General features: G+C 46.5%; 1 protein-coding gene across 2 annotated transcripts in view; it reads right to left on the bottom strand.

The window, feature by feature from the left end:
• The window catches only part of DMXL2 (Dmx like 2), a 224,507-nt gene that overhangs the window by 95,492 nt on the left and 101,562 nt on the right, over positions 1 to 27,453 (bottom strand). For both annotated transcript variants that reach the window (XM_073568443.1, XM_073568442.1), the window contains exons 22-28: positions 27,278 to 27,443; positions 26,899 to 27,163; positions 15,029 to 16,098; positions 12,619 to 12,810; positions 7,799 to 7,875; positions 1,726 to 1,856; positions 117 to 365 (exon numbers count right to left, since the gene is read on the bottom strand). In XM_073568443.1, coding sequence (XP_073424544.1) covers positions 117 to 365; positions 1,726 to 1,856; positions 7,799 to 7,875; positions 12,619 to 12,810; positions 15,029 to 16,098; positions 26,899 to 27,163; positions 27,278 to 27,443 — 2,150 coding nt within the window. The remainder of the gene's footprint in view (positions 1 to 116; positions 366 to 1,725; positions 1,857 to 7,798; positions 7,876 to 12,618; positions 12,811 to 15,028; positions 16,099 to 26,898; positions 27,164 to 27,277; positions 27,444 to 27,453) is intronic.

Below are 27,453 nucleotides of genomic sequence, written 5' to 3' on the forward strand. Positions count from 1 at the left end.
AAATCTTCTAGTTATGAACACTCCACGTTTAAGTAACATATAGGAGAGTCATTTGGTACAATGGTGTTAACTAAAACTTATCAGTACTGTATAGGAAACAACAGTGGACACAGTACCTGGAATGCTCCCTGGTGGTTTTCGTGGTTTCACCACGAGTTTAACACCACCTCCAAAAACTGCTGCCCACATCCGGTTGTTCAGAGGATGAGCGGCGAGACGAAACAGTTCGGAGCTAGAGTCAGTGGCGAGGGCGTGGATCAGCAGGCTGACATAGACCGCTACCACCGCTTCACACAGCAACACGTTGAGCTTAGGCTGGTCCTCATCTTGGGCCGTGTTTAGTAGGTTTATTAGAGAGCTAACCCCTGAAAAAGAATAAATAAAAACAGACCAAAAAACCTCAGCATTATATTTGTATACAATCAAACAGACTAAGCACAAATGCAGTCACTAGTGCTTACAGAGGTGCCCACCTCTCTGTGACATGGCTGCAGCGGGGGAGCCTATATGTGCAATGTAGGGGTACGCCAGCATAAACTCTAGGCTCAGTGAGATAGGGAGGCACTCATTTACAGATTTAGTAACCAGGGTGTATTCATACACAGCAATGTTTCTTATTCTGCAAGAATAGGAGTACTATATTAAAAGAAGGGAAATCTCAAAAAATCCCTTTAACCCATTTAGAACTAGCTTAAGTTTTGTATATTTACCAGAAGAAAGCTAATATAATCCTAGCTTTTGTAACGTACAATTGATGGTAGGTGACTGGGTGGTTCAGCTTCCCTAAAGGCGAGGGTAACATTTGTATATCTCCAATTACAGGGGAACGCATGAGCCAATGCCCTGCTGTAGTCGGTTAACTAAGACTGGCTGTACAACAGAGTTTAGAAAGTCAAAATCACCAATTTGAACCATTTTGCCACATAGCTATAAATAAGTGTGAAGCAAAAAGGCAGTTTCTTGGCAAAGCTTATATTACCGTGTTGGATTCTTTTGTTGTCAGGTGCTGTAGTTAAAAAGTCGCTTGCACCAAATAACAGATCTGCATCTCCTTGACAAAAAATAACAGGCCAAACCTTATGGCAGAGCTCGATCAGTGACTTATGGCTTTATTGTCCTAAACAAAAACCTTCACTGACTAACATGTTTAGAAAATGGCCATCTGAAATCCTAAAATATGGCCAGCTGTATAGTCAAAAAGAGGACTGTAAATAGAAGGGAGGAGAAAAGGACCATTCCATGAAGAATATTTCTTTATGAATTCTTATTTAATAATCATTAATATTTCAGCTCCTTCAGAGCACTTAAAACAAATGTTGCAGTCCAATGGGCCAGTCATTAGCTGGAAGTGAGGTTTCCTAGAGTTAAGGCCCTGTCTCACATAGCGAGATCGCTAGCGCGTCAACGATTTTGTGACGCAACAGCGATCTCGCTACATGTGACACGCAGCAGCGACCGGCCCCCCCGCTGGATATCGCTGATCGTGCAGGAATGTCCTGGGCCATTTTTTCGTTGTCGGTGTCCCGCTGACCAGCATGCATCGCTGTGTTTGATCGCTGGATCGTTGCTGCGTCGCTGAAGAGATCTGCCTGTTTGGTAGCTTACTAGCGATCATTTAGCGACGCACCAGCGATCCCTACCAGGTCGTATCATTGTCTGGATCGCTGGCGCTTCGCTAAGTGAAACGGGACCCTTATATTGTATTCATCTAATTAATGTTCTTACCTGGCCACAAGGCAGGGGGTGTATTTGGAGTAGCGTGTTCTTCAATACTTTCTGTTCGAAGTCTCCTACGTTCACTTAGGAGGAGGCCTTGGTAAACCATTCCTGTGAACTGATTTGCATCTGTTTGACTGCTGCATAAAATGAATGAGAAAAGAACAGGACACATAAATAACAAGAAGCCGCCTGCTTCTCATGCCTGTTGATAGGTCTGACAGTGCATAAGACTGCAAAATGCTCTACCGACTTTCATTATTGGGGTATTTTTTATGTATCAAAGATAGAGATAGATAGATATATATATATATACATATATATATATACAGTCATGGCCAAAAGTATTGACACCCCTGCAATTCTGTCAGATAATACTCAGTTTCTTCCTGAAAATGATTGCAAACACAAATTCTTTGGTATTATTATCTTCATTTAATTTGTCTTAAATGAAAAAACACAAAAAGAATTGTCCTAAAGCCAAATTGGATATAATTCCACACCAAACATAACAAAGAGGGTGGACAAAAGTATTGGCACTGTTCGAAAAATCATGTGATGCTTCTCTAATTTGTGTAATTAACAGCACCTATAACTTACCTGTGGCACCTAACAGGTGTTGGCAATAACTAAATCACACTTGCAGCCAGTTGACATGGATTAAAGTTGACTCAACCTCTGTCTTGTGTCCTTGTGTGTACCACATTGAGCATGGAGAAAAGAAAGAAGACCAAAGAACTGTCTGAGGACTTGAGAAACCAAACTGTGAGGAAGCATGAGCAATCTCAAGGCTACAAGTCCATCTCCAAAGACCTGAATGTTCCTGTGTCTACCGTGCGCAGTGTCATCAAGAAGTTTAAAGCCCATGGCACTGTGGCTAACCTCCCTAGATGTGGCCGGAAAAGAAAAATTGACAAGAGATTTCAACGCAAGATTGTGCGGATGTTGGATAAAGAACCTCCACTAACATCCAAACAAGTTCAAGCTGCCCTGCAGTCCGAGGGTACAACGGTGTCAACCCGTACTATCCGTCGGCATCTGAATAAAAAGGGACTGTATGGTAGGAGACCCAGGAAGACTCCACTTCTTACCCCGAGACATAAAAAAGCCAGGCTGGAGTTTGCCAAAACTTACCTGAAAAAGCCTTAAAACATTTTGGAAGAATGTTCTTTGGTCAGATGAGACAAAAGTAGAGCTTTTAGGGCAAAAGCATCAACATAGAGTTTACAGGAGAAAAAAAGAGGCATTCAAAGAAAAGTACATGGTCCCTACAGTCAAACATGGCGGAGGTTCCCTGATGTTTTGGGGTTGCTTTGCTGCCTCTGGCACTGGACTGCTTGACTGTGTGCATGGCATTATGAAGTCAGAAGACTACCAACAAATTTTGCAGCTTAATTTAGGGCCCAGTGTGAGAAAGCTGGGTCTACCTCAGAAGTCATGGGTCTTCCAGCAGGACAATAACCCAAAACACACTTCAAAAAGCACTAGAAAATGGTTTGAGAGAAAGCACTGGAGACTTCTAAGGTGGCCAGCAATGAGTCTAGACCTGAATCCCATAGAACACCTGTGGAGAGATCTAAAAATGGCAGTTTGGAGAAGGCACCCTTCAAATATCAGGGACCTGGAGTAGTTTGCCAAAGAAGAATGGTCTAAAATTCCAGCAGAGCATTGTAAGAAACTCATTGATAGTTACCGGAAGCGGTTGGTCGCAGTTATTTTGGCTAAAGGTTGTGCAACCAAGTATTAGGCTGAGGGTGCCAATACTTTTGTCCGGCCCATTTTTGGAGTTTTGTGTGAAATGATCAATGATTTGCTTTTTGCTTCATTCTCTTTTGCGTTTTTTCATTTAAGACAAATTAAATGAAGATAATAATACCAAAGAATTTGTGTTTGCAATCATTTTCAGGAAGAAACTGAATATTATCTGACAGAATTGCAGGGGTGTCAATACTTTTGGCCATGACTGTATATATACACACACACATACACAGACACATTTACAAACACATATATTGTACGGATCCACTCTTAGGTAGGCATTGGCTAACGTTCACACAGGCACTAGGTTCTTGTATCCAAAAAATAGTGTGATGCTTATTTTTCACTGGTTGCACAGTACCAGAACAAAACCATAAACATAAATTGCTAGCATTGTCCAGGCCCTGGCTACTTCAGACAACGTTGAGCTAGTCCCAGTTCGGCCATACAAAACAGCTTTCATCCATAGCAACCACGGCTACTTGCACATTGGTGCCCACAGGCCTGTATAACCTTTTCTCAGACAGCGAGATGCTGGCTTGTCTCTCGCTTCAGATCCAACACAAATCCAGTCTGAACATCCAGCCTGGTTATATGCAGAGCTTAGCCAGGAGTACCTAATCACACCCTGTACAGTGGGTGATTGCACCGCCATGTACGCTGAGGGGTGCCAGGCCTTTTGGCTCCATGTTGCTTCACATTGGCTCAAGCTTTGCAAAGCCACCTGCTCTGCAGTTTGCAAACCAAGACTGACCCACTAAACCCTTTGCTGCAGGGTTTTTACAAGTAACCTGTGGCCATAGGCCACTTGTAAGACCTAACCAGGAGGAAGCGGACCGCCCCACTACGATCCTGTAGTCCGCTCCAAAAATAAAAGCACATGGCAGGTTTTCTTAGGCCTCTTTCACACTTCAGTTTTTTTACAATCAGTCACAATCTGCCAGGTTTTGAAAAAAACGGATCCGCAATTTTCTTTTGAGGATCCGTTTTTTTTCCCCATTGACTTCCATTATTGGAGGATTGTGACGGATTGGCGTTTGTTGCATCCGTTTTTTTTGCGGATCCGCCAGAAGTTGCTGTCCGTCACCATCCTCAATGATTTCAAAACGGAGCTTGCAACGGTTTTTTCTCTGGCGGATCCTCCAAGCACTGTTTTAACCTGAAATTCTTTCTGGGTGCTGGAGAGAAAAAAAAAAATCTCTCTCTCTCTCGGCTGCAATTCTTCATTTGTCGGATCCGTCAAAAACAACGGACGGGTGGCATCCGTTGTCATCAGTACTAAAACGGATCCGCCATCCGTCCTTTTGGCGGATTTTGACTGATGCAAAAAAACTGAAGTGTGAAAGAGGCCTTAAATCTGCCTTGGGCAAACAGCTTGCCCAAGACCAACACTTACTTTTATTTTGCACTGCAATCACAGCTATGCTAGGTAATGCTAGGTATACTGATGGATCATTCACATAGTTTTATTTTTGGTCCGTGTTTCAAGTCTATTTTTTGGGAGCACATGTTCCATGCATAACAATATGACCTTGTTAGGTAACCCTTTAAACAACTTTGCAAAAATGCCCACATAAAAGATGAAAGCCTGAGCTGAGAAACCTTTAATCAAGGTCAACCCTTCGCAGGCCTGAGAGTACTGTCCTTTTGCATTGTGCGCTTTGTAGTTGAATCTAATAGATGTGAGCTACATTTACTGTTCTTGCAATCATACTAGAAGATGTGGCCACGTCTCAATCAGCAGCTAATAAAGCACAAAGAGTGGTGAACTGTCATTTCTGTGAGCAGTACGGGAACACAGCACTAATGAACAGATGTTTGCTTCTTTTTCAGCTCAGCAGTACAGTGTAGAAATAAAGAAAATATTATGCTGATGACATGGAATTTTGTGTTCATACTCAACACAGAGGCTCATAAGATTAGGCTCCCACACAGTGCAGGTTTTTCAGATCTTCACTTGTAGATACAGCTGGATCTAACAAGATAATATTTTCACATGCGCTCATTTGCAAACAAGTGATATCAGGACCAGCACTGAAACCAAGTGTCTTCATACATATAAGACTCTGTTCACATTTATTTTTACTAATATATGTACCAAAAGTGTAACCTGAACATAATCAAAAGCATGCCATACAGTGGTATATCAGCTATACATTTGCATTCAGTACTGTGTTCCTGTATACAAAAACACCAAAAGAGCACTATTATAGGGAATTTGTCAGCAGGATTTCTCCCCCCGTCCCCCCCACACTTTTTATTTGCACATGTAGCTCTTTCAAAGACAAGTCTAGCAATACCTTTACATGGCCAGTCTGTTCCTCCATTACTGAGAAATCAGCCTTTGAATTGATATGCAAATGAGGATGTAGATATGAAGCCTCTGTCACTCCAGCTCTATTTCCCACTCAGCACTGCCCCCTCCTGCTTATGTTGTGTGTCATAAGGCAAAGGAGCTGTCAGTCGAGTAGGAGGAGGCGGCACAAAGTAGGAAATAGAGCTGGAGTGACAGAGGCTTCATATCTACAAAAGATCTTCAGCCTCATTTGCATATCAAACCAAACACTGATTTCTCTGTAATGGGGGAACAGACTGGCCGTGTAAAGGTATTACTGGACTTTGAAAGAACTACATGTGAAGATAAATTGTTTGGGTTCTGAAATCCTAGTGACATATTCCCTATAACATCGATTCATCCTGTAATATCTCTAGTCTGGCGTATAAGAAGGGTTAATGTATTGGAATCTATATAATAATTGTCTTATCATGTCTGTCTGTAACCGAAATCCTGTGTCGCTGATTGGTCACGGCAGTTAGGCCGTGACCAATCAGCGACAGCCGCTTAGTCGGCGCGGAAACACGGCCGCATCACTTATTGTACAGGCACATTACAGCCAGTAAAGGCATCACTGCTGCGTCGCTCATTACACAGGCACGGTCCTGTACATATACAATACATTAGGTAAGAGCAGAACAGTGACTGCAGCTCTGGGTGTAACAGGAGTACATTAGGTAACAGCACAACAGTGACTGCAGATCTGGGTGTAACTGGAGTACAATACATTAGGTAACAGTAGAACAGTGACTGCAGCTCTGGGTGTAACTTGCGTACAATACATTAGGTAAGAGCAGAAAAGTGACTGCAGCTCTGGGTGTAACTGGAGTACAATACATTAGGTAAGATCTGAACAGTGACTGGAGCTCTGGCTGTAACAGGAGTATAATACATTAAGTAAGAGCAGAGCGGTGACTGTAGCTCTGGGTGTAACTGGAGTACAGTACATTAGGTAACAGCAGAACAGTGACTGCAGATCTGGGTGTAACTGGAGTACACCACATTAGGTAACTGTAGAACAGTGACTGCAGCTCTGGGTGTAACAGGAGTACATTAGGTAACAGGAGAACAGTGACTGCAGATCTGGGTGTAACTGGAGTACAATATATTAGGTAACAACCGAACAGTGACTGCAGCTCTGGGTGTAACAGGAGTATAATACATTAGGTAAAAGCAGAACAGTGACTGCAGCTCTGGGAGTAACTGGAGTACAATACATTAGGTAACAGCAGAACGGTGACTGCAGCTCTGGCTGTAACTGGAGTACAATACATTAGGTAACAGCAGAACAGTGACAGCAGCTCCGGGTGTAACAGGAGTATAATACACTAGATGGTGGCCCGATTCTATCACATCGGGTATTTTAGAGTCTCTGTTAAAATAAAAAATAGTTATATACTCACCTTCCGACGGCCCCCGGACTCTTTCTCTCCTCTCACCACGCGCCCGGCATCTTCTGGTTCCAGTAATGCTTAGCGAGAAGGTCTGAAGATGACGTCACTCTCACGAGAGTGCAACGTCATCAGCGGTGTTTCGCGCAAAGCATTACTGGAACCGGAAGATTCCGGGAGCGTGGAGAGGAGAGAAAGAGTCCGGGGGCTGTCGGAAGGTGAGCATATAACTATTTTTTATTTTAACAGAGACTCTAGAATACCTGATGCGATAGAATCGGGCCACCATCTAGTCATATTATGAGAGGTTGCTTGCTACATACGAAGCAGAAAAGAGCAAAATTCCCACTGACTTAACTTTAATACAATAAGCTTCCTTTCATTTTGGCACCGCAGTAGGACAATATAATAGTATACATGGGCATCTGGGGAGAATAAAAAGCCTGTGTGCTTTTTAAAAAAATATTTTCTTTAAAGAAAATAAATCCAAATCAAGATTTTGCTTCCAGATGGTTTAACTTCCACCAATAACAAAATTAAAATGTAATGCACAGTGTATTCTAATGAAATCTATAAAACTCGGGAGATCTTAATTTACCTGTAGCTGTGACTGTCACAAAGCGCTTGGTATATCGACGCAGAAAGTGAAGCTGCCAACAGATGAAGTGTATGTACCTAATGGGGAAAAAAAGCAGAGAAATCTAGAGAACCACCATGAGCAGTACCTTATATCAACGCTCCTGGCCTGTTTTGTTACAGTAAATACACGTTTGCCATAAAACAATAATACTGGTGTGCGGAGTTAAGAGACAATAACGCTGGAGTGGGGGAATAGAGTAAACCACCAGAGGGACAATCAGGGCTGTGGAGTCGGAGTTGTGGAGTTGGATTCGGTATAAAATGGCCCAACTTTGACTCCTAAAATATATAATAAATTGGGAGCAGTATTTAAATGCAGGATGTGCTAAATATTTTTTCATAAGAATTTGGGAAAGTTTTGAAATGTCCTGTAAATGTCTGTTCTATTCCTTATCTAAGGATCTCGGTTTTTAGTTGAGATTAATCTGTGCTGTACTTTTATGTACATGATCAGTAGTAAAGCTCCACTTCTACAAATCAGAGCAAAAAGGCACTGATAAGGATTGCCTGCACCCCTGCACTCACCTCGAGAACTGTTAAGGCCCCTTTACATTTAGCGGTGCACAAGCGATCCGACCCGGTCAGGATCGCTGGTGCATTGCTAAATGATCGCTAGTGAGCTGTCACACAGGAAGATCTCACAGCGATGCAGCAGCGACGCAGCGCAGATACTTACCTTTCACACACAGCGATCCTGACGTCCTCCGCCCGCCTCCACGCGTCGCTCGTCGGCGCCAGCAGGAAGCCCAGCATGAAGCGGCCGACGAGAAATGGAGCCGGACATTCTCGCGCGATCAGCGATGGACAGCGGGAGAGCTGGTCGGAGGTAAGTATCACACATAGCGATATCGCTATAACGTCACAAAATCGGTGACGTTATAGCGATATCGCTATGTGTAAAACCCCCTTTAGGGTGAACTGGAAAACAGGATTAAGGCAAGTACTTCTTAAAGCATATCTAAACTTTCAATAAACTGTGCATAGACCAATAGTCCAGTGTATGTTTTCTCTGTACGCTTCATGTTTTAGTTTGCATTTCCTCTGAGCTCATGTTTGGAGAGGTTAATTCCTCTGATTCTCTTCATATTGGCTCTACTAGCAGTTTCAGTTTCTTTCTGGGGTATGATTCAGCACAAACTTACTCCCTCTCTCCTCCCCTCTTCATAGACTGTGAAGTATCATGATGTGAAACATTTACTGAGTTGTACCCTGAGAAATGCCTGAGATTGAAGGTTCAGAGTAAAGCTATTTAATAACATGTTTTACAAGCTTTTTACGCGTCATCATCTGTACTATTGATTTTAGCAAAATTTGTTTTACGGTAATTCTATCTAAAATTATACATGATTCCCTATTTTTGCAGGAATTACAATACACCTTATTTTTTCCAGAAAAAATTATTTAGAGAGCAAATTTATGATTACAAAATGCCTTAGGATCTTCCAATGAAGTCAGCTGTATTTGAGCATTTCACATTAACTCAAGATAAAAAATATTTTGTGTGTCCGAGTATCACAGATGAAAACAAATACTATGAGCTCAAAATGAATGCATACTCAGGCAGTGGTAAAAATGCTCCTACGAGAGCTTCCAATCTAAAAAAAAAAATAACAAAACATTTACAACGCTTACACCCAGAAGTTTTCAAACTTGTGACTGAGAAAGATCACAGCAACACGAAGAAACCAGTGTCCAGCACTTGCCGCCATGCAAAGGAGGAAAGAGCGTCTCAAACATCAGTTACAAGATATTTTTTAATTGACAAAAGTTACTGTAACAATGACAGCAGTTGTGTTTAAAAGACAGTTCATTGAGCTTGTTGTGAAAGACTGTATCATTATCATTATTTGCACGACCAGCCTTTACAGCTCTTAATGGAGAAATGGCCCGCAAACTTGGCATTTCTCTGTAAAGAGAAAGTATTAGAAAATTAGTTATTGAAAAAGCCCTTTACGAAAAGAAGGATCTTAAAAAGACTCCCAAGAGAAGATTTACCGTATTTTTCAGAAGGAAAAGAGAAAAAAATAATAATGTGTCAAATGGGGGTCCGTCTTAGGCCGGTTTCACATTAGCGCATTTTCAGCGCGCGCACGGCCGGGGGTAGCTCCGCCCCCGAGCCGGCTCTCTGCCCGGCGTGCCCGCCCCTTGCTTGTAGCGCCGCCTACTAGCGGACAGCGGCGCCTGCGATCGGCGCACCCTATCTTTAGCATAGGGTGCGCAGATCGTGCGCAGGCCGTGCGCTAGTTGCGCTTTGACCTGCGCTGCGCACTTTTGACGGTGCGCCGTGCGCGCCAAAATCCGAAAAGTTTGATTTTGGCGCGCACGGCGCACCGTCAAAAGTGCGCAGCGCAGGTCAAAGCGCAACTAGCGCACGGCCTGCGCACGATCTGCGCACCCTATGCTAAAGATAGGGTGCGCCGATCGCAGGCGCCGCTGTCCGCTAGTAGGCGGCGCTACAAGCAAGGGGCGGGCACGCCGGGCAGAGAGCCGGCTCGGGGGCGGAGCTACCCCCGGCCGTGCGCGCGCTGAAAATGCGCTAATGTGAAACCGGCCTTACAGTCCGAATTCAGCTTACCAGGGAAGGGATCCGGCACAGGTGGAGGAGTGGTCACAGGGCTCATTCAGTGGTCCAGGCTGGTGCGGTGGAGCGGCTCTGTGCTGGGGCAGGTGGGCTGTGCTGGGGCAGGTGGGCACTGTGGTGGTGTGGTGGTGGCGGCGGCGGGTTGTGCTCCGGTGCAGGGGCAGTGGCTCTGCCGGCATTTCTTCAAAGCCCGGAGGCCCCCGCACATCCGTTGCTGGCTGTCGCCATGTTGTGGTGGCCTCCGGGAACATGGACGCCGGTCCGGGGACGGCACATGCTTAGGTTCAGATCTCGTCCCGAAATCTCAGGACGAGATCTCGTTGCCGAGATTTGAATCTCATCTCCCAAGATCTCGGGACGAGATCTGAACCTGAGCATGTGCCGTCCCCGGACCGGCAGCCATCGCAACATGGCGGCAGACAGCAACGGATGTGCGGGGGCCTCCGGGCTTTGAGGAAACGCCGGAAGAGCCCCCCACGGAGCACAGAGAGCCGCTGCCCCTGCACCGGAGCACAGCCCGCCGCCACCACCACACCACAGAGCCCCGCGGCACCAGCCTACAGCCATGGTCGGAAGTGAGTATATTGCGACCATAAGATGCACCCCCCACTTTCCCCAAAAATGATGGGGAAAAAAGTGCGTCTTATGGTCCGAAAAATACGGTATATTTCTTAAACTTGATGCCTGCACAAGTCACAGAGTGAACTATTTTGCTAACAATGTTCGATATGTTTGGGACAAGAAATTGTTACCAAGACACTGGCAGTAAAAGATACTAAAGTTCATGACCCCAGCCAGTTTCTCCAGGCCTTAGTGCAAAAAGTTCTGCAAGATTATGAACTAAAAAATAACCGGTTCTTGTCACTGCAACTGACAATGCTTCAAACATGATAAGTACAATTAAACTGATGAATGAGAATAATGAAGGTGAAAACAGCTAGAAGAAAACTTCAAGTTTTGTATGTTTGAGATGGAAGGCCACAGTCCTGTAACTGAGGAACAGATATTACTACAGAAGAGCAAAATTATATTTTACAATTAGATGATCTTGTTGAAGCTGCTTCAATGCTTTCTCATATTCATCACATGCGCTGTGTTTTGCAGACTATGCAGTTGGTAATAAAGTCTACAAGAGGGACATGCTGGAACTCTGATTGGAAAAAGTGAGGAAATCGGTTGTTGCTGCCAGAATCCATGAAATTGATTCCATCTTGAAGAGATGTGCTGGAAAAGGGGCAATTGTGGAATAAGCCCCTTGGTGGGGCAGCACCTATTCAATGATTGCATGATTGCCTGCTCTAAAACCCTTTCTTGTAGACATGCCCAACCCCTCAGGTAACACTAAATAAAAGTGAATGGACACAGGTGGCTGAATTGAAGGATTTGCTTCATCACCCATTTACAATGATGGAAAAATTAGAAGCTGAGGATTTAACTCCTGACATTTTCAAAAAGTAGTAAGTAAGTGAGTAAAAAGCACGGGGGGACAATAACACTAAAGCGTGACGTCAATACTGTAGGGAGGACGATAAGGGGGACAATAACGCTATGTGGTGAGGAAAGGGTGATAACGCAGTGAGCAGGGACATAAACACTGGGAGAGTGGGACAATCATGCTGCGGAGGTGGACCAATAACACTGGGGGAGTGGGACAATAATGTTGCGGAGTGGTAGAATGAAACTATGGGTCAAGCCTGATCAATAAGGCGTTTCATTACATAGTCTAAAGGGGGTTTTACACATAGCGATATCGCTAGCAATATCGTTAAAGCATCACCGATTTTGTGACGCAGCAGCGATATTGCTAGCGATATCGCTATGTGTGATACTTACCACCGACTGGCTCCCCCGCTGTCGCTGATCGCGCGAGATCGTACAGCTCCATTTCTTGTCGGGTGCTTCCTGCTGGGCTTCCTGTTGGGGCCGACGAGCGACGCGTGGACGCGGGCGGGAGGACGTCAGGATCACCGCGTCTGAAAGGTAAGTAACGACCACTGCTGCGTCGCTATGTCGCTGTGAGATCTGCCTGTGTGGCAGCTCACTAGCAACCATTTAGCGATGCACCAGCGATCCTGACCGGGTCGTATCGTGGTCGGGATCGCTGGTGCATCGTTAAATGTAAAGGGGCCTTAACACCAACTGGACAAAGTTTAACTGTGAAGGGTCACACAGGCCAGTTATTTGCAGGCTTTCTTTACCTTTGGATCCTGGTTGTCTGGGTGTGGAGGATTCTTCATCTGTACAATGGTATACAGAATGTCATGAATATGATTATTAAGGTAAAGCACAGGATTAGCAATCACGGTCTTCGTTACAGCAATGCTTGCTGACAGTAACGGAAGTGTTGTAGGTAGAGGAAGTGGAGACTGAAGCTGCTTCACTGTTGTTTCCTAAATGTACAAGAAAAAAAATACTGAGCAACCGATGTGCAAACATCTTATTGTGAATAATTATCTGTATTGATAATGCTTGTTCTCATGAAAATCTAAGAGTATTGACAATGGTAATATGTATCTGCTGGAAGTTCCTCTCTGATGTGCAGTGTCTGAATCATTGCCTTGTTTTATTGTTTAGGTGTTGAGTATTTGAACTGTGTAATTATTGACGAAATAATTTGGGAATGATAATTGCTCACTGACTTTTAGTTTTTTTTCACATGGGTGCCACTGCTTTTGATTTTTTTACAGAATCTAAGACAGAAATGACCATAACGATCCATTTTACCCATTTTCGCACTAACCCTACAAAAGTGACAATAACCTGTTGGAAAAACCCAGAGTCTGAACAGTGGTTTAAAGGGAATTTGTCACCATATTAGCGACCCAAAGGATAATAACTATATTATATTCTATGTGAGAACAATTACATATTTTGTTTGTGTATCATCACCCAGGTGTCCTTGCAATTTACCTGTAAAAGGCATGAACAGGGCATGTCAATCATTATGTAAACATGCCCACTCCTCAGCCGCTCTCTGCCCTGCCTAATGAATATGCATAATCCAGATTTCCTGTTCCCCACTTTGTCTAGCCAAACATATGCAGGATTTCTAGCAGACTGGATTAGGATATGGGCAGCAGGACATACTAGTGAGTGAAGAAGGCTGGGTGGGAATAGCAGAGGGGCTTTTGGAAAACTAGGTGGCACAAGCAGAAAGTGGAGAATACTTATTGCCTCAGTACCTGCTCACTTAGCAGGATTACAGAGGGGTTAGAATGAAGAAAGAGGAAACAAAGAAAAAAAAGCTATTATTGAGAAGTATAGAGAAACAGAGAGAGAAAAAGAGTAGGAAAAAGAACAAAGGAAAAAGAAAAAAAAAAAAAAAAAGGTAAAACAAAAATGATAGAGGAAGGTAAGAAAAATGAAAACGAGAATGAAACAGGAGAAATGAAAAAGTTGAAGAAAAGAAAAGGGAGAGATAAAGAGAAAGAAAAGAAATGACATGGTGTAAGAGAAAAAAGAGAACATTACAAGAGAGAAAGAACGAGAAAGAAAAAAGATAAGAGAAGGGAAAGGTAAAAAGAAAGGAAAAGAAATTAGCAGACCGAAAGGTAAAGAGAAACAGCAAAAGGGAAGAAAAAAGTCTGAAACATGAAACAAAAGGGAGGGAAAAGCATTTTGCACAGTGGCTGTCTGCTCTGCTGAATGCCCTCCATATTCTGTACAAGTACATTTCAGTGTATTGGAAAATATTGTGTCATAATAACAAACATTTTAAAATTTATTGGAAAATAATCTGATAGGATCTGACTGAATGAAAATGTTCTGATCTTGCAATTGTGTAGTTGAAGGGGTACTCCGGGGAGATAAAAAAAATTTGTACTGTCCCTGGCTTCATGAACTATAAAGATGTGATGCCCAGTGCAGTTCTTATTATCTTTATAACACTTGTAATTCAGTGTGACAGGAGCTGCTCCTCATTGTTTCCCCCTCCTGTCTGGGACATTACATCACACCCCAGTGTGCAGCGCCCTGCTGTGAGTAACAGCCAGTCTGAGAAGAGGGGTGTGTGACCACACCCCTTGTTCTATGCAGAGATACAGCGATTATCAGAAGACTGGATGAAAGCACGGAGCTGCTCACTGCTTTAACATCCCAGAAGAAAGGGGTGAGCCGTGAAGTGCTGTCCGTCATGACAGGCCCGATAATGTCTCTGTCTGCAGTCTGAGGTTAGGGGGCGTGGCCTGCTCCATGCAAGCAGCCCTGTAGTGAAGGAGACATTATCAGGGGGCTTGCTACTACAAGAAGTGAGGGTGGGGAGGTTGAGGTCTACACTCCCACATCTCATGCTGCAGTGAAGGAGACATCAGGGTGTTGGCTCCTGTTACTAAAAGCCAGGAGCAGGTCACGCCCCCCCCTTCTCAGACTGGCAGGGAGCTGCACTCTGCTGTGTAATCTAAGGTCCCAGACGGGAGGAAGGGGGTGCAGTGAAGAGCAGCTCCTGTCACACTGAATTACAAATGTTCTAAAGATAACAGAACTGCACTGGGCAGCTTATCCTTAAAGGTTATGAGGGCAAGGACAGTGCACAAATGTTTTGATTTCCCCTCAGTGCTCCTTTAATGATTCCTCAAATATTGCAACACACACAAAGCATCATGCCACTACCTGCTGAGACTCTTGTAGTAAGAACTTCAGCTCCATCCTTACAGAGGCTAGGCCACCTCCTTGTGCCCCATGTAAGCTGCAGTAGCTCAAGAAAACTCGGAGAAGAGCTTGGTTCTTTTGTAACCACCATTTCCGTTTCTCAGAATGCTCCCGCTTAGCTTGTAATCTCCGGCGTTCGATTTGATGTCGCTCATAGGATCCTATATCGGATTTATCTTGAAATTCATGACAGTCCAACATATCTTCAGGTGGAGGAGTCTCAATTGTGAAGTCTTTGCTATCAGTTTCATGGTTGAATATTTTGTGCATTGCTGCTATCTCTTTTTCCAGCCAATTATACAGCTGGAACCTTAGTTTTCCTCCATCTACTTCATGTCCCGTAGCCAACGTCCTCAGTTCTGTCATAAGAATCTTCAAGCAAGCCCTAAACTTAAGCTGTTCTGCAATTACATCAACTTCATTCACGGTTGGTATGGAGTTGTCAATGGTTGGTGTCTCAGAACTAATATCTTTTGGGCTTTGATCCATTGGCTCCAAATTTAATCCTTTTAAAACCAAACCCTCATCGTCCTCTTTGTCGCTCTCCTTATCCTCTCCCCAATCCAGCTGAAGTGGCTCATCCTCAATCTTAATAAGTGGAGAGCCCCAGTCAAAATTGTTTACAGGTTCTTCAACATGTGGCTCTTTTGCCGATGCTGCGGCTGGGGTGAACCACCCCGAAGCACTCACCTCTTCCATGTGACTTTTTCCGATAAAATCCAAAGTGTCTATCCCAACAGATCCCACACTTAGGAGATCTTCATTAATCATTGATTTACTAAGTTTTGGAATCTTAGACAGAACTTCTAAAGCTAAAACTGGACATCCTACTTTGAAGTGAGCATTTGCAGTCGTAAAAAATAATTTCCTTTCAATAAGATTTATTTCATCCACATAGTTTTTGTCGGTTTTCATGCCAGACATAGCAAGAGTAGCCTCTGGAGTAGCGAAACGACGACGGATTAAAAGAGGGTGAGTACGAAGGTAGTTATAAAAGCTAAACACAACAGGATTGCATGATTTAACTAGAACTGAAAGAGAAAAGAAAAATATTACAGTGGATTCATATTGGAGCAGAGTACGAATACGCTACATTTTATTTCTGCAGAAAATACAATATATGCGCTTTTTGCAGGGTTTTTTTTTTTTTTGCATTTTTACCCATTTATTTGCATGGCTGAAAACGATGCAAAAATGCGGAAAGTATTACAAGACTGCGTCTTGGCAAAAAAGCAGCATAGCTGAAAATAACAAGGGCGGAAAAAAAACAAGCGTATGCCCGATTGTATTGTATTTTATGTACCGAATATGCTACATAAATCCCACCCAGTAAAAACATCACGTGTGAACATAACCCTAAACCTAAATTTAAAAAAATCATATTTGTAGCTTTTTTTTCCCCCACAAGGTTATCGTATATAAAACACACAGAAATATATAAATGCAGTTTAATGCGCTCTTGCCCTACCTTTCATTCAAGTGAACCTGTCACCATGAAAACGCAGACCTGTTTCAGGCAGCATGTTATAGAGCACAAGGAATGGAGTAAAGAGAATGGAAAAAAGATTCAGTATAATCTATTTTAATCACGCAACCCTCCTGCTCTTTCTGGGATTTTCGGCCCAGTGAGTGGTCCTATCAGTGACTGACAGCTATGAATGTACACTTGTACAGAGAAAGCTGTCAGTCACTGATGGAACCGCCCACTGGACTAAAAATCTCACAAAGAGTATAGGATTAAATCAGGGGTGGGGAACCTTTTTTCTGCCGCGGGCCATTTGGAATTTTATAATAGAGTTCGGGGGCCGTACAAAATTATTAATAATGATAAGCGAGTGTACTCGCTCGGGTTTTCCCGAGCATGCTCTGGTGTCTTCCGAGTATTTTGGCGTGCTCGAAGATTTAGTTTATGCCGACAGTGCAGCGGTCTCCCCAGTGCACCAGTTTCCCCAGTGCACCCGCTTCCCCAGTGTAGCCATCTCCTCAGTGCACCCGTTTCCCCAGGGCAGCCATCTCCTCAGTGCACCCGTTTCCCCAGGGCAGCCATCTCCTCAGTGCACCCGTTTCCCCAGTGCAGCCATCTCCTCAGCGCAGCCATCTCCTCAGTGCAGCCATCTCCTCAGTGCACCCGTTTTTCCCCAGCACAGCCATCTCCTCAGTGCACCCATCTCCTCAGTGCACCCATCTCCTCAGTGCACCCGCTTCCCAAGTGTAGCCATCTTCCCAGGGCACCCGTTTCCCCAGGGCAGCCATCTCCCCAGTGTAGCCGTCTCCTCAGTGCACCAGTTTCTCCAGTGCAGCCATCTCCTCAGTGTACCCGTTTCTCCTGTGCAGCCATCTCCCGAGTGCACCCGTTTCCCCAGTGCACCCGTCTCCTCAGTGCACCCGCTTCGCCAGTGCAGCCATCTCCTCAGGGCACCCGTTTCCCCAGGGCAGCCATCTCCCCAGTGCACCCGTTTTCCCTGTGCAGGCTCCGCTCATTCCCTCCCCTCCCCCCACGACGCTCATTCTACACCCCCCCAAGCGCCCATTGCCACCCCCCGCCACTCACTCCCCCCCGCCGTTCTTTCTTCTCCCCATGGCTCACCTGTGGTTTGGTCCGACTCCGGTCCGTTCCCTGCTGCTGCTTCTTCTTCCTGTTTGCGTGTGAGCGCGCGGTCGCGTGGTACCGCTCTTTAGGTTCATGAATATGGGTGCCACGACTATGAGAGGGGAGTGGCGTCCATATTCATGATCTTAATGAGCGGTACCACGTGACAGCGCACTAACACAGGAAGAGCAGGACCATCAGAGCTGCAGTGCAGGCACGGCTGAAGGAGGCGAGTATGATGGGGGAGGGGCAAATGGGGCCCTGCTAGGCACAATACCGCCGCACCTCTTAAAGGGCCCGCGGCCACAAAATGGGGAAAGTGGCTGCGGGCCGCACAGGATGATATGGCGGGCCGTATACGGCCCGCGGGCCAGACGTTCCCCACCACTGGATTAAATGATGAAAATACAGGCTATACTGAATATTATCTCACAAAACTATATATCAAACGGCTCAGTTCCCCATGCTCTATAACATGCTGCCTATTGATTGGACAGCATTTTTATAGTGACAGGGTTCCCTTTAACCCTTTCACCCCAAGCATGTTTTCACCTTCCTGACCAAGCCAATTTTTTCAATTCTGACCAACGTCACCTTAGGAGGTCATATCTCTGGAACGTTTCAACGGATCCCAGTGATTCTGAGGCTGGTTTTAGTGGTAACATTTCTTTGATATGACTTATGTTTATTTGTGAAGTAATTGGAAATTTGGAGAAAATTTAGAACATTTTGCAATTTTCAAACTTTTAATTTCTATGCCCTTAAATCAGTTATGTCACTTTAATGGATCCCAGGGATTCTGAGATTGTTTTTTCGTGACATATTGTACTTCATGTTAGTGGTAAATTTTGGTCTATGTGATTTGCGTATATCTATGAAAATATCAAAAATGTGACAAAAAAATTGGAAAATTTCGCAATTTTAAAACTTTAAATTTTTATGCTCTTAAACCAGAGCGTTACGTCACACAAAATAGTTAATAACATTTACCACATGTCTATATTTCCGTTAACAGATGACGGACCTGAGTCGGGACTTGCTTTTTTGTGGATTGAGTTAAAGGTTTTATTGGGAACATTTTACATTACATTTAGTATAAAATTTTCCGGTGCTCTACGCTGAGCACTTACTTTGGAGTTTCCAGCTAAACCTTATAGTGACGTGACAGTTGGAACCCCCCCGATGGTTCCATTCACTATAATGAGGCAGCAGTTACTCTGGACTCTGTCTGGCCTCTGTTTAGCAGTGTCCTTCTTTTCAGAAGTGTCCAAAACTGTGCTCAACTCCGCTTTTATGCAATCCTAAAAGAACGACACCGCTGAATCACAGGCATCCACAGTGCCTCCATCTGCCTCATTATAGGGAATCTCTGGGGTTCCGTCTGGATCATGTATTTCAGAGATTTACACAGAAACCCTGGTGCAAGCGCTCAACGCAGAGCGCAGGATAAATGAGAGCCGAGCCTTACTGTGATCTTTGGGAGGCACAATAAACAAATCAACAGCAGATGAAGAATGAGTTTTATTTATTTTTTACGCTGTTTCTCCTGCTGTGTAAATGACTAGACGACGTTATTCTTCGGGTCCGTACGATTACAGCGATGCCAGATGTATATCGGGTTTTTATATTTGGCTGCTGTCACACACTAAAAAACGCTTTTTATTGCAAATACTAGTTTCTCGTTCGCCTTATTGGGGGACACAGAGACAATGGGTGTATGCTGCTGCCACTAGGAGGCTGACACCATGCACAAAAAAGGTTAGCTCCTCCTCCGCCGTATACACCCCACCGACCGGCAGGAAATTCCTCAGTTTAGCTTAGTGTCAGTAGGAGGTGGACACGGGTCTTTTATTAGACCCATATCTACCTCAGTGTGCGTCGTTTCTTTGCAGGTTCCGGAGGGATACGGAGTGAACAGTCACATCCGTACTCCCACAAACAGACTATGAGTACGGCGTGTACTGCCACCCCGTATCCTCATAGGTCTCCGCAGCAGGACCAGGAGCCTCGCACAAGTAGGCGCCAGCCGCACGGACAGTCCTTGCCCCCCGCCTCCCACCCTCTCGCCTACCAGAGCCTGAAGGTTGGATGAGGCGCGGATTTCATAGAGACAGACAGCGTGGGATTTTCAGGTACCTTTATTGTAAGGCCCCCTGCCTGGGTGAGTATGTCAGTCTTCCCCCGGCGTTTTCTCTTGGAGCGGTCGCCAGGGGGACCACGTTAGGGTCCCTGCACGCCCCGCATCCCCCCACGGTCACCGCATCCATGCAGGCCCCGGGTCTTCACGGGCCTTGTTCTGCGCTTCCCCCCCTTTTTTCCATCTTGGCAGGGGTAGCGCTGGAGTCGGGCAGTTCTGGGCAGGGACGCGGCCCGGTGTTGCGACGCGTCTTCCGCGCCGACCCCCTGCTGACAGGTGGCCGCCGCAACTAATTTAGGCCCCGGCTTGTGTTCGGGCCTACCGCGGCGTCACGGCCACGCCCCCCGCCCCTTTCTACTAAGCGGGCTTCACTCCCGCTCTCCCCAGGCCCTCCCCCCGCCTTTCCCTCTCCTGCCCAGCATATTATGGCTAGAGGGCAGCAATTATTAACCCTGCGAGGAGCTCCGCCCTTCCCCTTCCCCGGGACCCGCGCTTTTCTACAGGCAGGCGCCATCTTCACAGCCTGCCAGCCAGACGCAGCTGGAGAGGCTCCCCAGCCCCTGAGCAGTTTCTGCAAGCAGCTTTTTGCCTCTTTGGGACAGCCAGCCGGACTTCTCCCTGATCTGCATCCCCGGACAGGTCGAGCAGCATCGCTTTTGGGGACACCGGACCGTGAGTAGCTCTGCACGGCAGACTGACCCTTCTCCGCCCTCTGTCCCCCAACCTTCCGGCACTACCTCAGGTTTTTCACAATGTCTATCCCTAAGGCTGATCGTACCCGCTCTTCGGCCCTCCCCTGCACCCTAGTCAAGTTCTTCGCATGTTCTTGGGGCAACCGCAAACTTCCCTCAGGTCAGTCCTCTCCCCTCTGCCTGGACTGTAGCAATCCAATCCAGCCCGACGCCGCTCAGGAGCCATCCATAGCCCCAGGGGTGAGTGACCCCCCCTTGCCGGGTTGGGCCTCCTCCCTATCACAGTCGGTGGCAGACCTCACCAAGGTGTCTCAGTCCCTAGTAGCCGTTCTGGATAAGTTGCCCTTGGGAGCTTCTGTGGGACCTAGCACGTCCCAGGACGTCCCATCTGAGCCAGCCAGTGTCAGTCGCAAGAGACCCAGGCAGGATCTCCAGGCGGAGTCCTCTCCTCGCCCTACCTCACCCCATACTCTCCAGCAGTCTCCCTCTCGGGCCTCCTCTCCCGAGTCAGGTGAAGCGCTTTCGGAATCTGAAGGGGTCTTAGAGCTGGATTCGGATCAGGATGCGAACATGAAGGTTACGGTGCAGAACCTCATTGCCGCGATTCACCATACCTTCGACATCACTGACGCCCCTGCGAAATCCTCAGATCAGGAGGTTTCGTTCAGACGGGCGGAAACACCTTCCAGGGTGTTTCCCTTTCATTCCGAGTTTGGGAAGATTTTTACCAAGGAAAGGGAAGATCCGACTAGACGCTTTCAAAGAGGAAAGCGTCTCGGCGTGCTGTATCCGTTCGCTAAAGAGCTCACGGACAACTGGGCCGCTTCTCCTTCAGTGGACCCTCCCGTATCCAGACTCTCTAATAATACTGTTCTTCCGCTGTCGGGTGTAGCGTCTCTAAAAGATTCTAATGACAGAATCATAGAATCCCTAGCAAAGTCTGCCTTCGAGGCGGCATCTGCGGCGGTATGTCCAGTCTTTGCTTCATCTTGGGCAGCAAAGGCTATATCCGCTTGGGCAGAGGACCTTCAGCAGGGCATTCTGGATAAGGCACAACCGGAGCATTTGGCCGATCTCGCCAATCAGATTTCCCATGCGGGGGATTATCTGCTTTCTGCTTCCTTGGATGCCGCATCTTGCGCGGTTCAGGCGTCAAGCAACATCGTGGCAATCCGACGTACAATTTGGCTCAAGGCCTGGCAGGCGGACTTGTCCTCTAAAAAGTCTCTGACTAATCTGCCTTTTCAAGGAGTGCGTCTCTTTGGGTCCCAATTGGACCAGATTATTAAGGACGCTACCGGAGGTACGAGTTCTCTTCTCCCCCAATCCAAGCCTCGCAGACCTCCTCCAAGGCGTCAGTTCCGTCCATTTCGGTCTTTCCGCCGTTTCAATGCGGCGGAAAACCCTTCCAACCAGCAAAGGCCACAAGCACGTCAGGAAAGAAAGAAGGTCTCCTTCAGGCCCACTCCGTCCTGGCGGTCCCACTCTTCCCAGGGAAGACCGCCCAGATCTGGATCTGGACGGTCTACGTCCGCATGACTATCATCGGTCTTCCGTGGGTCCCTTCCAATTGGGAGGTCGACTTCTTTTCTTCAGCGACGTCTGGTTCGCCTCAGTAGAGGACGCTTGGGTCAGAGAGGTTGTATCGACAGGATACAAAATAGAGTTCGTTTCTCTTCCACGGGATCGCTTCTTCCAATCCCGTCCGCCACGGGATCCTGCCTTGATCCCGGGGTTCGGTTCGGCCATCGCCTCTCTCCTCAGCTCCGGGGTGATTGTGCTCGTTCCCGAATCGGAACGATTCACAGGGTTTTAATTCAAACCGGTTTGTGGTGCCGAAAAAGGACGGGGCGGTTCGACCCATCTTGGATCTCAAGTTACTCAACAAGAGAGTTCGCCTCCGCCACTTCCGGATGGAGTCGGTTCGCTCGGTGATTGCCTCCATGGAGGAGCAGGAATTCATGTGTTCCATAGACATCCAAGATGCCTATCTACACGTGCCCATATTTCCCGGACATCCGAAGTTCCTGTGGTTTGCGATTCACCACGAACATTATCAGTTCGTCGCGCTCCCTTTTGGGCTCGCCACCGCTCCCAGGGTCTTCACGAAGATTATGGCGGCGTTGATGGCCTTGTTGAGGATCAGAGGTCTTGTTCTTTTTCCGTATCTCGACGATATTCTGATCAAGGCTCCCTCCTTTCATCAGGCCCGCCTAAGTGTGGCGATCGTTCTAGACACCCTGTCCAGTTTTGGGTGGATCGTCAACCGGAAAAAGTCCTGTCTGATCCCTACTCAACGCCTTGTGTTTCTGGGCCTTCTTTTCGACACTTGTCGGTCAAGGGTATTTCTCCCACAAGACAAGATTCTTTCCATGCAGCAGGGCGTCCGATCACTACAGATCGCACGGTTTTCATCTCTCAGGACAGCCATGAGGATTCTGGGGAAGATGGTGGCAGCAATAGAGGCAGTTCCCTTTGCCCAGTTTCACGCCAGGCCCCTCCAGCAGGCCATTTTGTCCAGGTGGAAAAGGTCGGCTCTGTCTCTGGATCGTCCGGTTCGTCTTTCATGCCGGATCAAGCGGTCTCTCAACTGGTGGTTGACGTCTCCCCTCATTCTCTCGGGGCGGTCCTTTCTTCCCAGATTGGCACAACGGACGCCAGCCTCATCGGCTGGGGTGCAGTGTTCCGCAATCACACTGTTCAGGGTCGATGGTCGACTCAGGAATCAGCTCTGCAGATCAATGTCCTAGAGATACGAGCGATCCTTCTGGCTCTCGTCCACTGGGAACGGCGCATCAAGGGCCTGCCTGTCAGGATTCAAAAAGACAATGCCACAGCGGTGGCGTATATCAACCGACAAGGGGGGACACGGAGTGTCTCAGCCCTGGCGGAAGTGTCCAGAATTCTTCAATGGGCAGAGACCTTTGTTCCAACAATTTCCGCGGGTCACATTCCCGGCGTGGACAACTGGGCCGCCGATTTTCTAAGCCGCGAGGGTCTCGCGGCAGGGGAATGGTCCCTACATCCGGAGGTGTTTCATCTGCTCTGCCGTCGGTGGGGAACCCCGGACGTAGACCTCATGGCGTCTCGCCTCAAAAGGAAGGTACCACAATTCGTGTCCAGGTCTCGGGACCCCCTGGCAGTGGGCGCCGACGCTCTGGCCGTTCCTTGGTCACAGTTCGAGCTCCCCTACCTGTTCCCTCCCCTGCCTCTTCTTCCCAAGCTGTTGAAGAAAATCAAGGCAGAAGGGATTCCAGTCGTCCTCATCGCCCCGAATTGCCCCAGAAGGTCTTGGTTCGCGGACATTGTCAACCTTCTAGCGGACGCCCCCTGGAAGCTTCCCGACAGGGCAGATCTGCTGTCGCAAGGCCCGTTTTGCCACCCCAATTCTCGGTCGCTCAATTTAACGGCGTGGCTGTTGAGACCGAGGTTTTTGAAACGGGCAGGATTCTCTGATCGAGTGATTCATACCATGATCCGCGCCAGAAAGCCTTCCTCTTCCAAAATCTATTACCGTACTTGGAAAGCCTATTTCTCCTGGTGTGAGGCCAATGACATCGCGGCCATGGTTTTTTCGCTTCCTTCTGTTCTGGCGTTTCTTCAGACAGGGCTGGATGCGGGGCTTGCTCTCAGTTCCTTGAAGGGTCAAGTTTCGGCACTGTCCATTTTATTTCAGAAGACGCTGGCCTCCCGGCCCCAGGTCAAAACCTTTCTTCAGGGAGTGGCTCACACGGTTCCTCCGTACCGAGCGCCCGTGGATCCTTGGGATCTTAATTTCGTTCTTGGGGTTCTGCAAGGTCCTCCTTTTGAACCTCTCAGGGATGTTTCCCTTGCCCTCCTTTCTTGGAAGGTGGCCTTTCTGGTGGCCATTACTTCCATCCGACGTGTGTCAGAATTAGCGGCCCTTTCTTGCCGCTCTCCCTTTTTGGTACTTCATCAGGACAAGGTAGTTCTGCGGCCTCCGCCCTCTTTCCTTCCGAAGGTGGTATCTTCGTTTCACCTCAATGAGGACATTGTTCTGCCATCCTTCTGCCCGAGCCCAGCTCATCCTCGGGAGCGATCCTTGAACAAGCTGGACCTGGTCAGGGCATTGAGAGTCTATCTAGCCAGGACATCTTCCTTGCGGAAGTCAGACTCTCTGTTTATCATTCCAGACGGTGCAAGGAAAGGTCACCCAGCCTCAAAGGCCACTATTGCTCGCTGGATCAGATCGGCAATTTTGGAGGCATACCGGGTCAAGCATCGTGCAGCTCCTTCAGGGATCAGAGCGCACTCTACCCGGGCGGTGGGTGCCTCCTGGGCGGTGCGCCACAGAGCTTCCGCGCTGCAGCTTTGCACAGCTGCAACGTGGTCTTCGGTTCACACTTTTGTGAAATTCTACAGGGTCCACACCTACGCTTCGGCGGACGCCAGCCTAGGTAGAAGGATTCTGCAGGCCGCGGTGGTGAGTCCACTGGCCTGATGGAAGTTTGTTTCCCACCCCAGGGACTGCTTTGGGACGTCCCATGGTCTCTGTGTCCCCCAATAAGGCGAACGAGAAAACAGGATTTTTTGGGTTGCTTACCGTAAAATCTGTTTCTCGGAGCCTTCATTGGGGGACACAGCACCCTCCTATGTTCTACAACTCCTGTTCTTATGTTTGTCGATTGAAAACAGAACGAACAACTCAACTGTAACCAATCTATTCCGTTACTTCTCCTACTGCTTTCTCACTAACTGAGGAATTTCCTGCCGGTCGGTGGGGTGTATACGGCGGAGGAGGAGCTAACCTTTTTTTGTGCATAGTGTCAGCAACCTAGTGGCAGCAGCATACACCCATGGGCTCTGTGTCCCCCAATGAAGGCTCCGAGAAACAGATTTTACGGTAAGCAACCCAAAAAATCCTGTTTTTTCCATCGCCATATTTAGACCGCTACAATTTTTCCATATTTCGTCCGACAGAGTCATGTGACAGATTCTTTTTTGAGGGACGAGTTGACGTTCTTATTCATACCATTTTCAGGCACAACATTTTTTAACTGCTTTCTATTACAATTTTTGGGAGGTAGAATTAACAAACACCAGCAATTTAGAAATAGTTTTTTTTTTTTTTTTAATGCTTTTCGGCTTGTGGTAAAATTGGTAAGGCAGATTGGTAAAGATTCTTCGGTCAGTGCGATTACAGTGATGCCACATTTAATTTTTTTATATTTTGGTGCTTTTACACAATAAAAACTATTTAATAGAAAAAGAAATGTTTTTGCATCGCTTTATTCTGAGCTATAACTTTTTTATTTTTCCGTTTACGGAGCTGTATGGCAGCTTGTTTTTGTGGGACAAGATGACGTTTTCAGTGATACCATTTTAATTTACATTCGTATTTTTGATCGCGTGTTTCGCTTTCTTTTTACTGTGTTCACTGAAGGGGTTAATTAGTGGATAGTTTTATTGGTTGGGTCGTTCCAGACATGCTGATACAAAATATATGTATATTTTTTGTTTACATATATAAATGTATTTATTGGATTCATATTTTTTTTTTCTTTATGTGGGAATTTTTAAAAAATATTTTGACAATTTTTAATAATTTTTTTTTTTTTTACACTCCTACTCTGAGCAGGTACTCTCTGGCCACCTTCCCTGGGTCACCATGAAGACCATAGGCACAACGTGATCGCATTGCGTCGTGCCAATGAGAGCAGATAGGAAGCTCACTCCCTCTGCGATGCTCCTCAATGTCACTGTCACTATTGACATCAGAGGGGTTAAACATCCACGATCGATGCTATGACCGATCGTGGGTGTTGCTGCATGGTGTCAGCTCTCACACTGAGTGCGGGTGTCAGCTGTATCGCGGCGGCGCTCAGCATGAGCCAGAGCGATCATAGCACCGTACCTATACGACGGTTTGCGGGAACGCAGCTCCCACGGCGCCTTAACTTTACGGCGCATGTCGGGATGGGGGTTAAAGGGGTTGTCCAGCCTTAGAGGCTTGTGAATCCTCACATTGTGGGCACTGCGCACTGAGAGTAATCTCTGATGTTGACTCTGAAAGCATGACCGCAAGTATGCGAGATCATATGAAGACTAGATGGGTGCAGCCTTGCACATTACAAGCGTTTTGAGTGAGGCTGAACACATCTAGCCAGAATATGGCGGGAAATATGCAAATCACATAACTGAACTCACATGATCGCCCACTCCCGGCACCACAGAATCCTCACAGTGAGTGTGGTGAGAATTCACAAGTCTGCAGTCACATAGTGTGACTGCGGACTTGCACCCAGAGGTTCGACAACCACTTTATGTGTATTTGCACTCACAGAAGGTCTTTACTTTATATTTTTGGACAATAACAACAATGTAAAAAGGGTTAGCTGAAAAATGTGTTAATAAATGTACAAAATGCTTGTTAAAAGGGAAATATACTTACTAGGGATCTCATCATCATCTTTGGGGGTTTGCTCCAATAAAGTATCCAGTGCCCGAGTATGGTCTTTCATTATCCAGTAGGCAATGCTTCGAAGGAAAGGGTCGGGATGCAGCTTTGAACAGCTAAATCCTGAGCCATCTTTCTGACAGCCCAGTACTCTTTCATAAAGGAGAGACTCATATGTAGATGATGTGTCAATTTCAGACTCATACAACCTAGCAATAACCAACGCCAGCTGAACATCTTCCATTTTTTCCAGACATACCTAAGAGCAAAAATAATACTTTACACTGGATTCAGCTCCTCAAATGCAACATCTGTATTAATATCACTTATAAAAAGACATCTATGACAATGGTAAACAATGGTACCCGCATACCTCAATTGCATCCTTTAGGGACCCAGCTAGTAAAAAGAAAGCTGCAGACTGCTCAAAGCGCTGCTTGCCAAGCAGGGAGAATGCATTCTTTAGGGCTGCTTTTCTCCATCGATCCTCTTTAAAATTATTGCTAAAAAATTGTGTCATTTTCTCCTCATGCTGTGACCTGCAAGAAA

The sequence above is a fragment of the Dendrobates tinctorius genome, unplaced genomic scaffold (assembly GCF_039654945.1).
Source record: "Dendrobates tinctorius isolate UK_male_01 unplaced genomic scaffold, ASM3965494v1 ptg000022l, whole genome shotgun sequence".
NCBI classification, from domain to species: domain Eukaryota; kingdom Metazoa; phylum Chordata; class Amphibia; order Anura; family Dendrobatidae; genus Dendrobates; species Dendrobates tinctorius.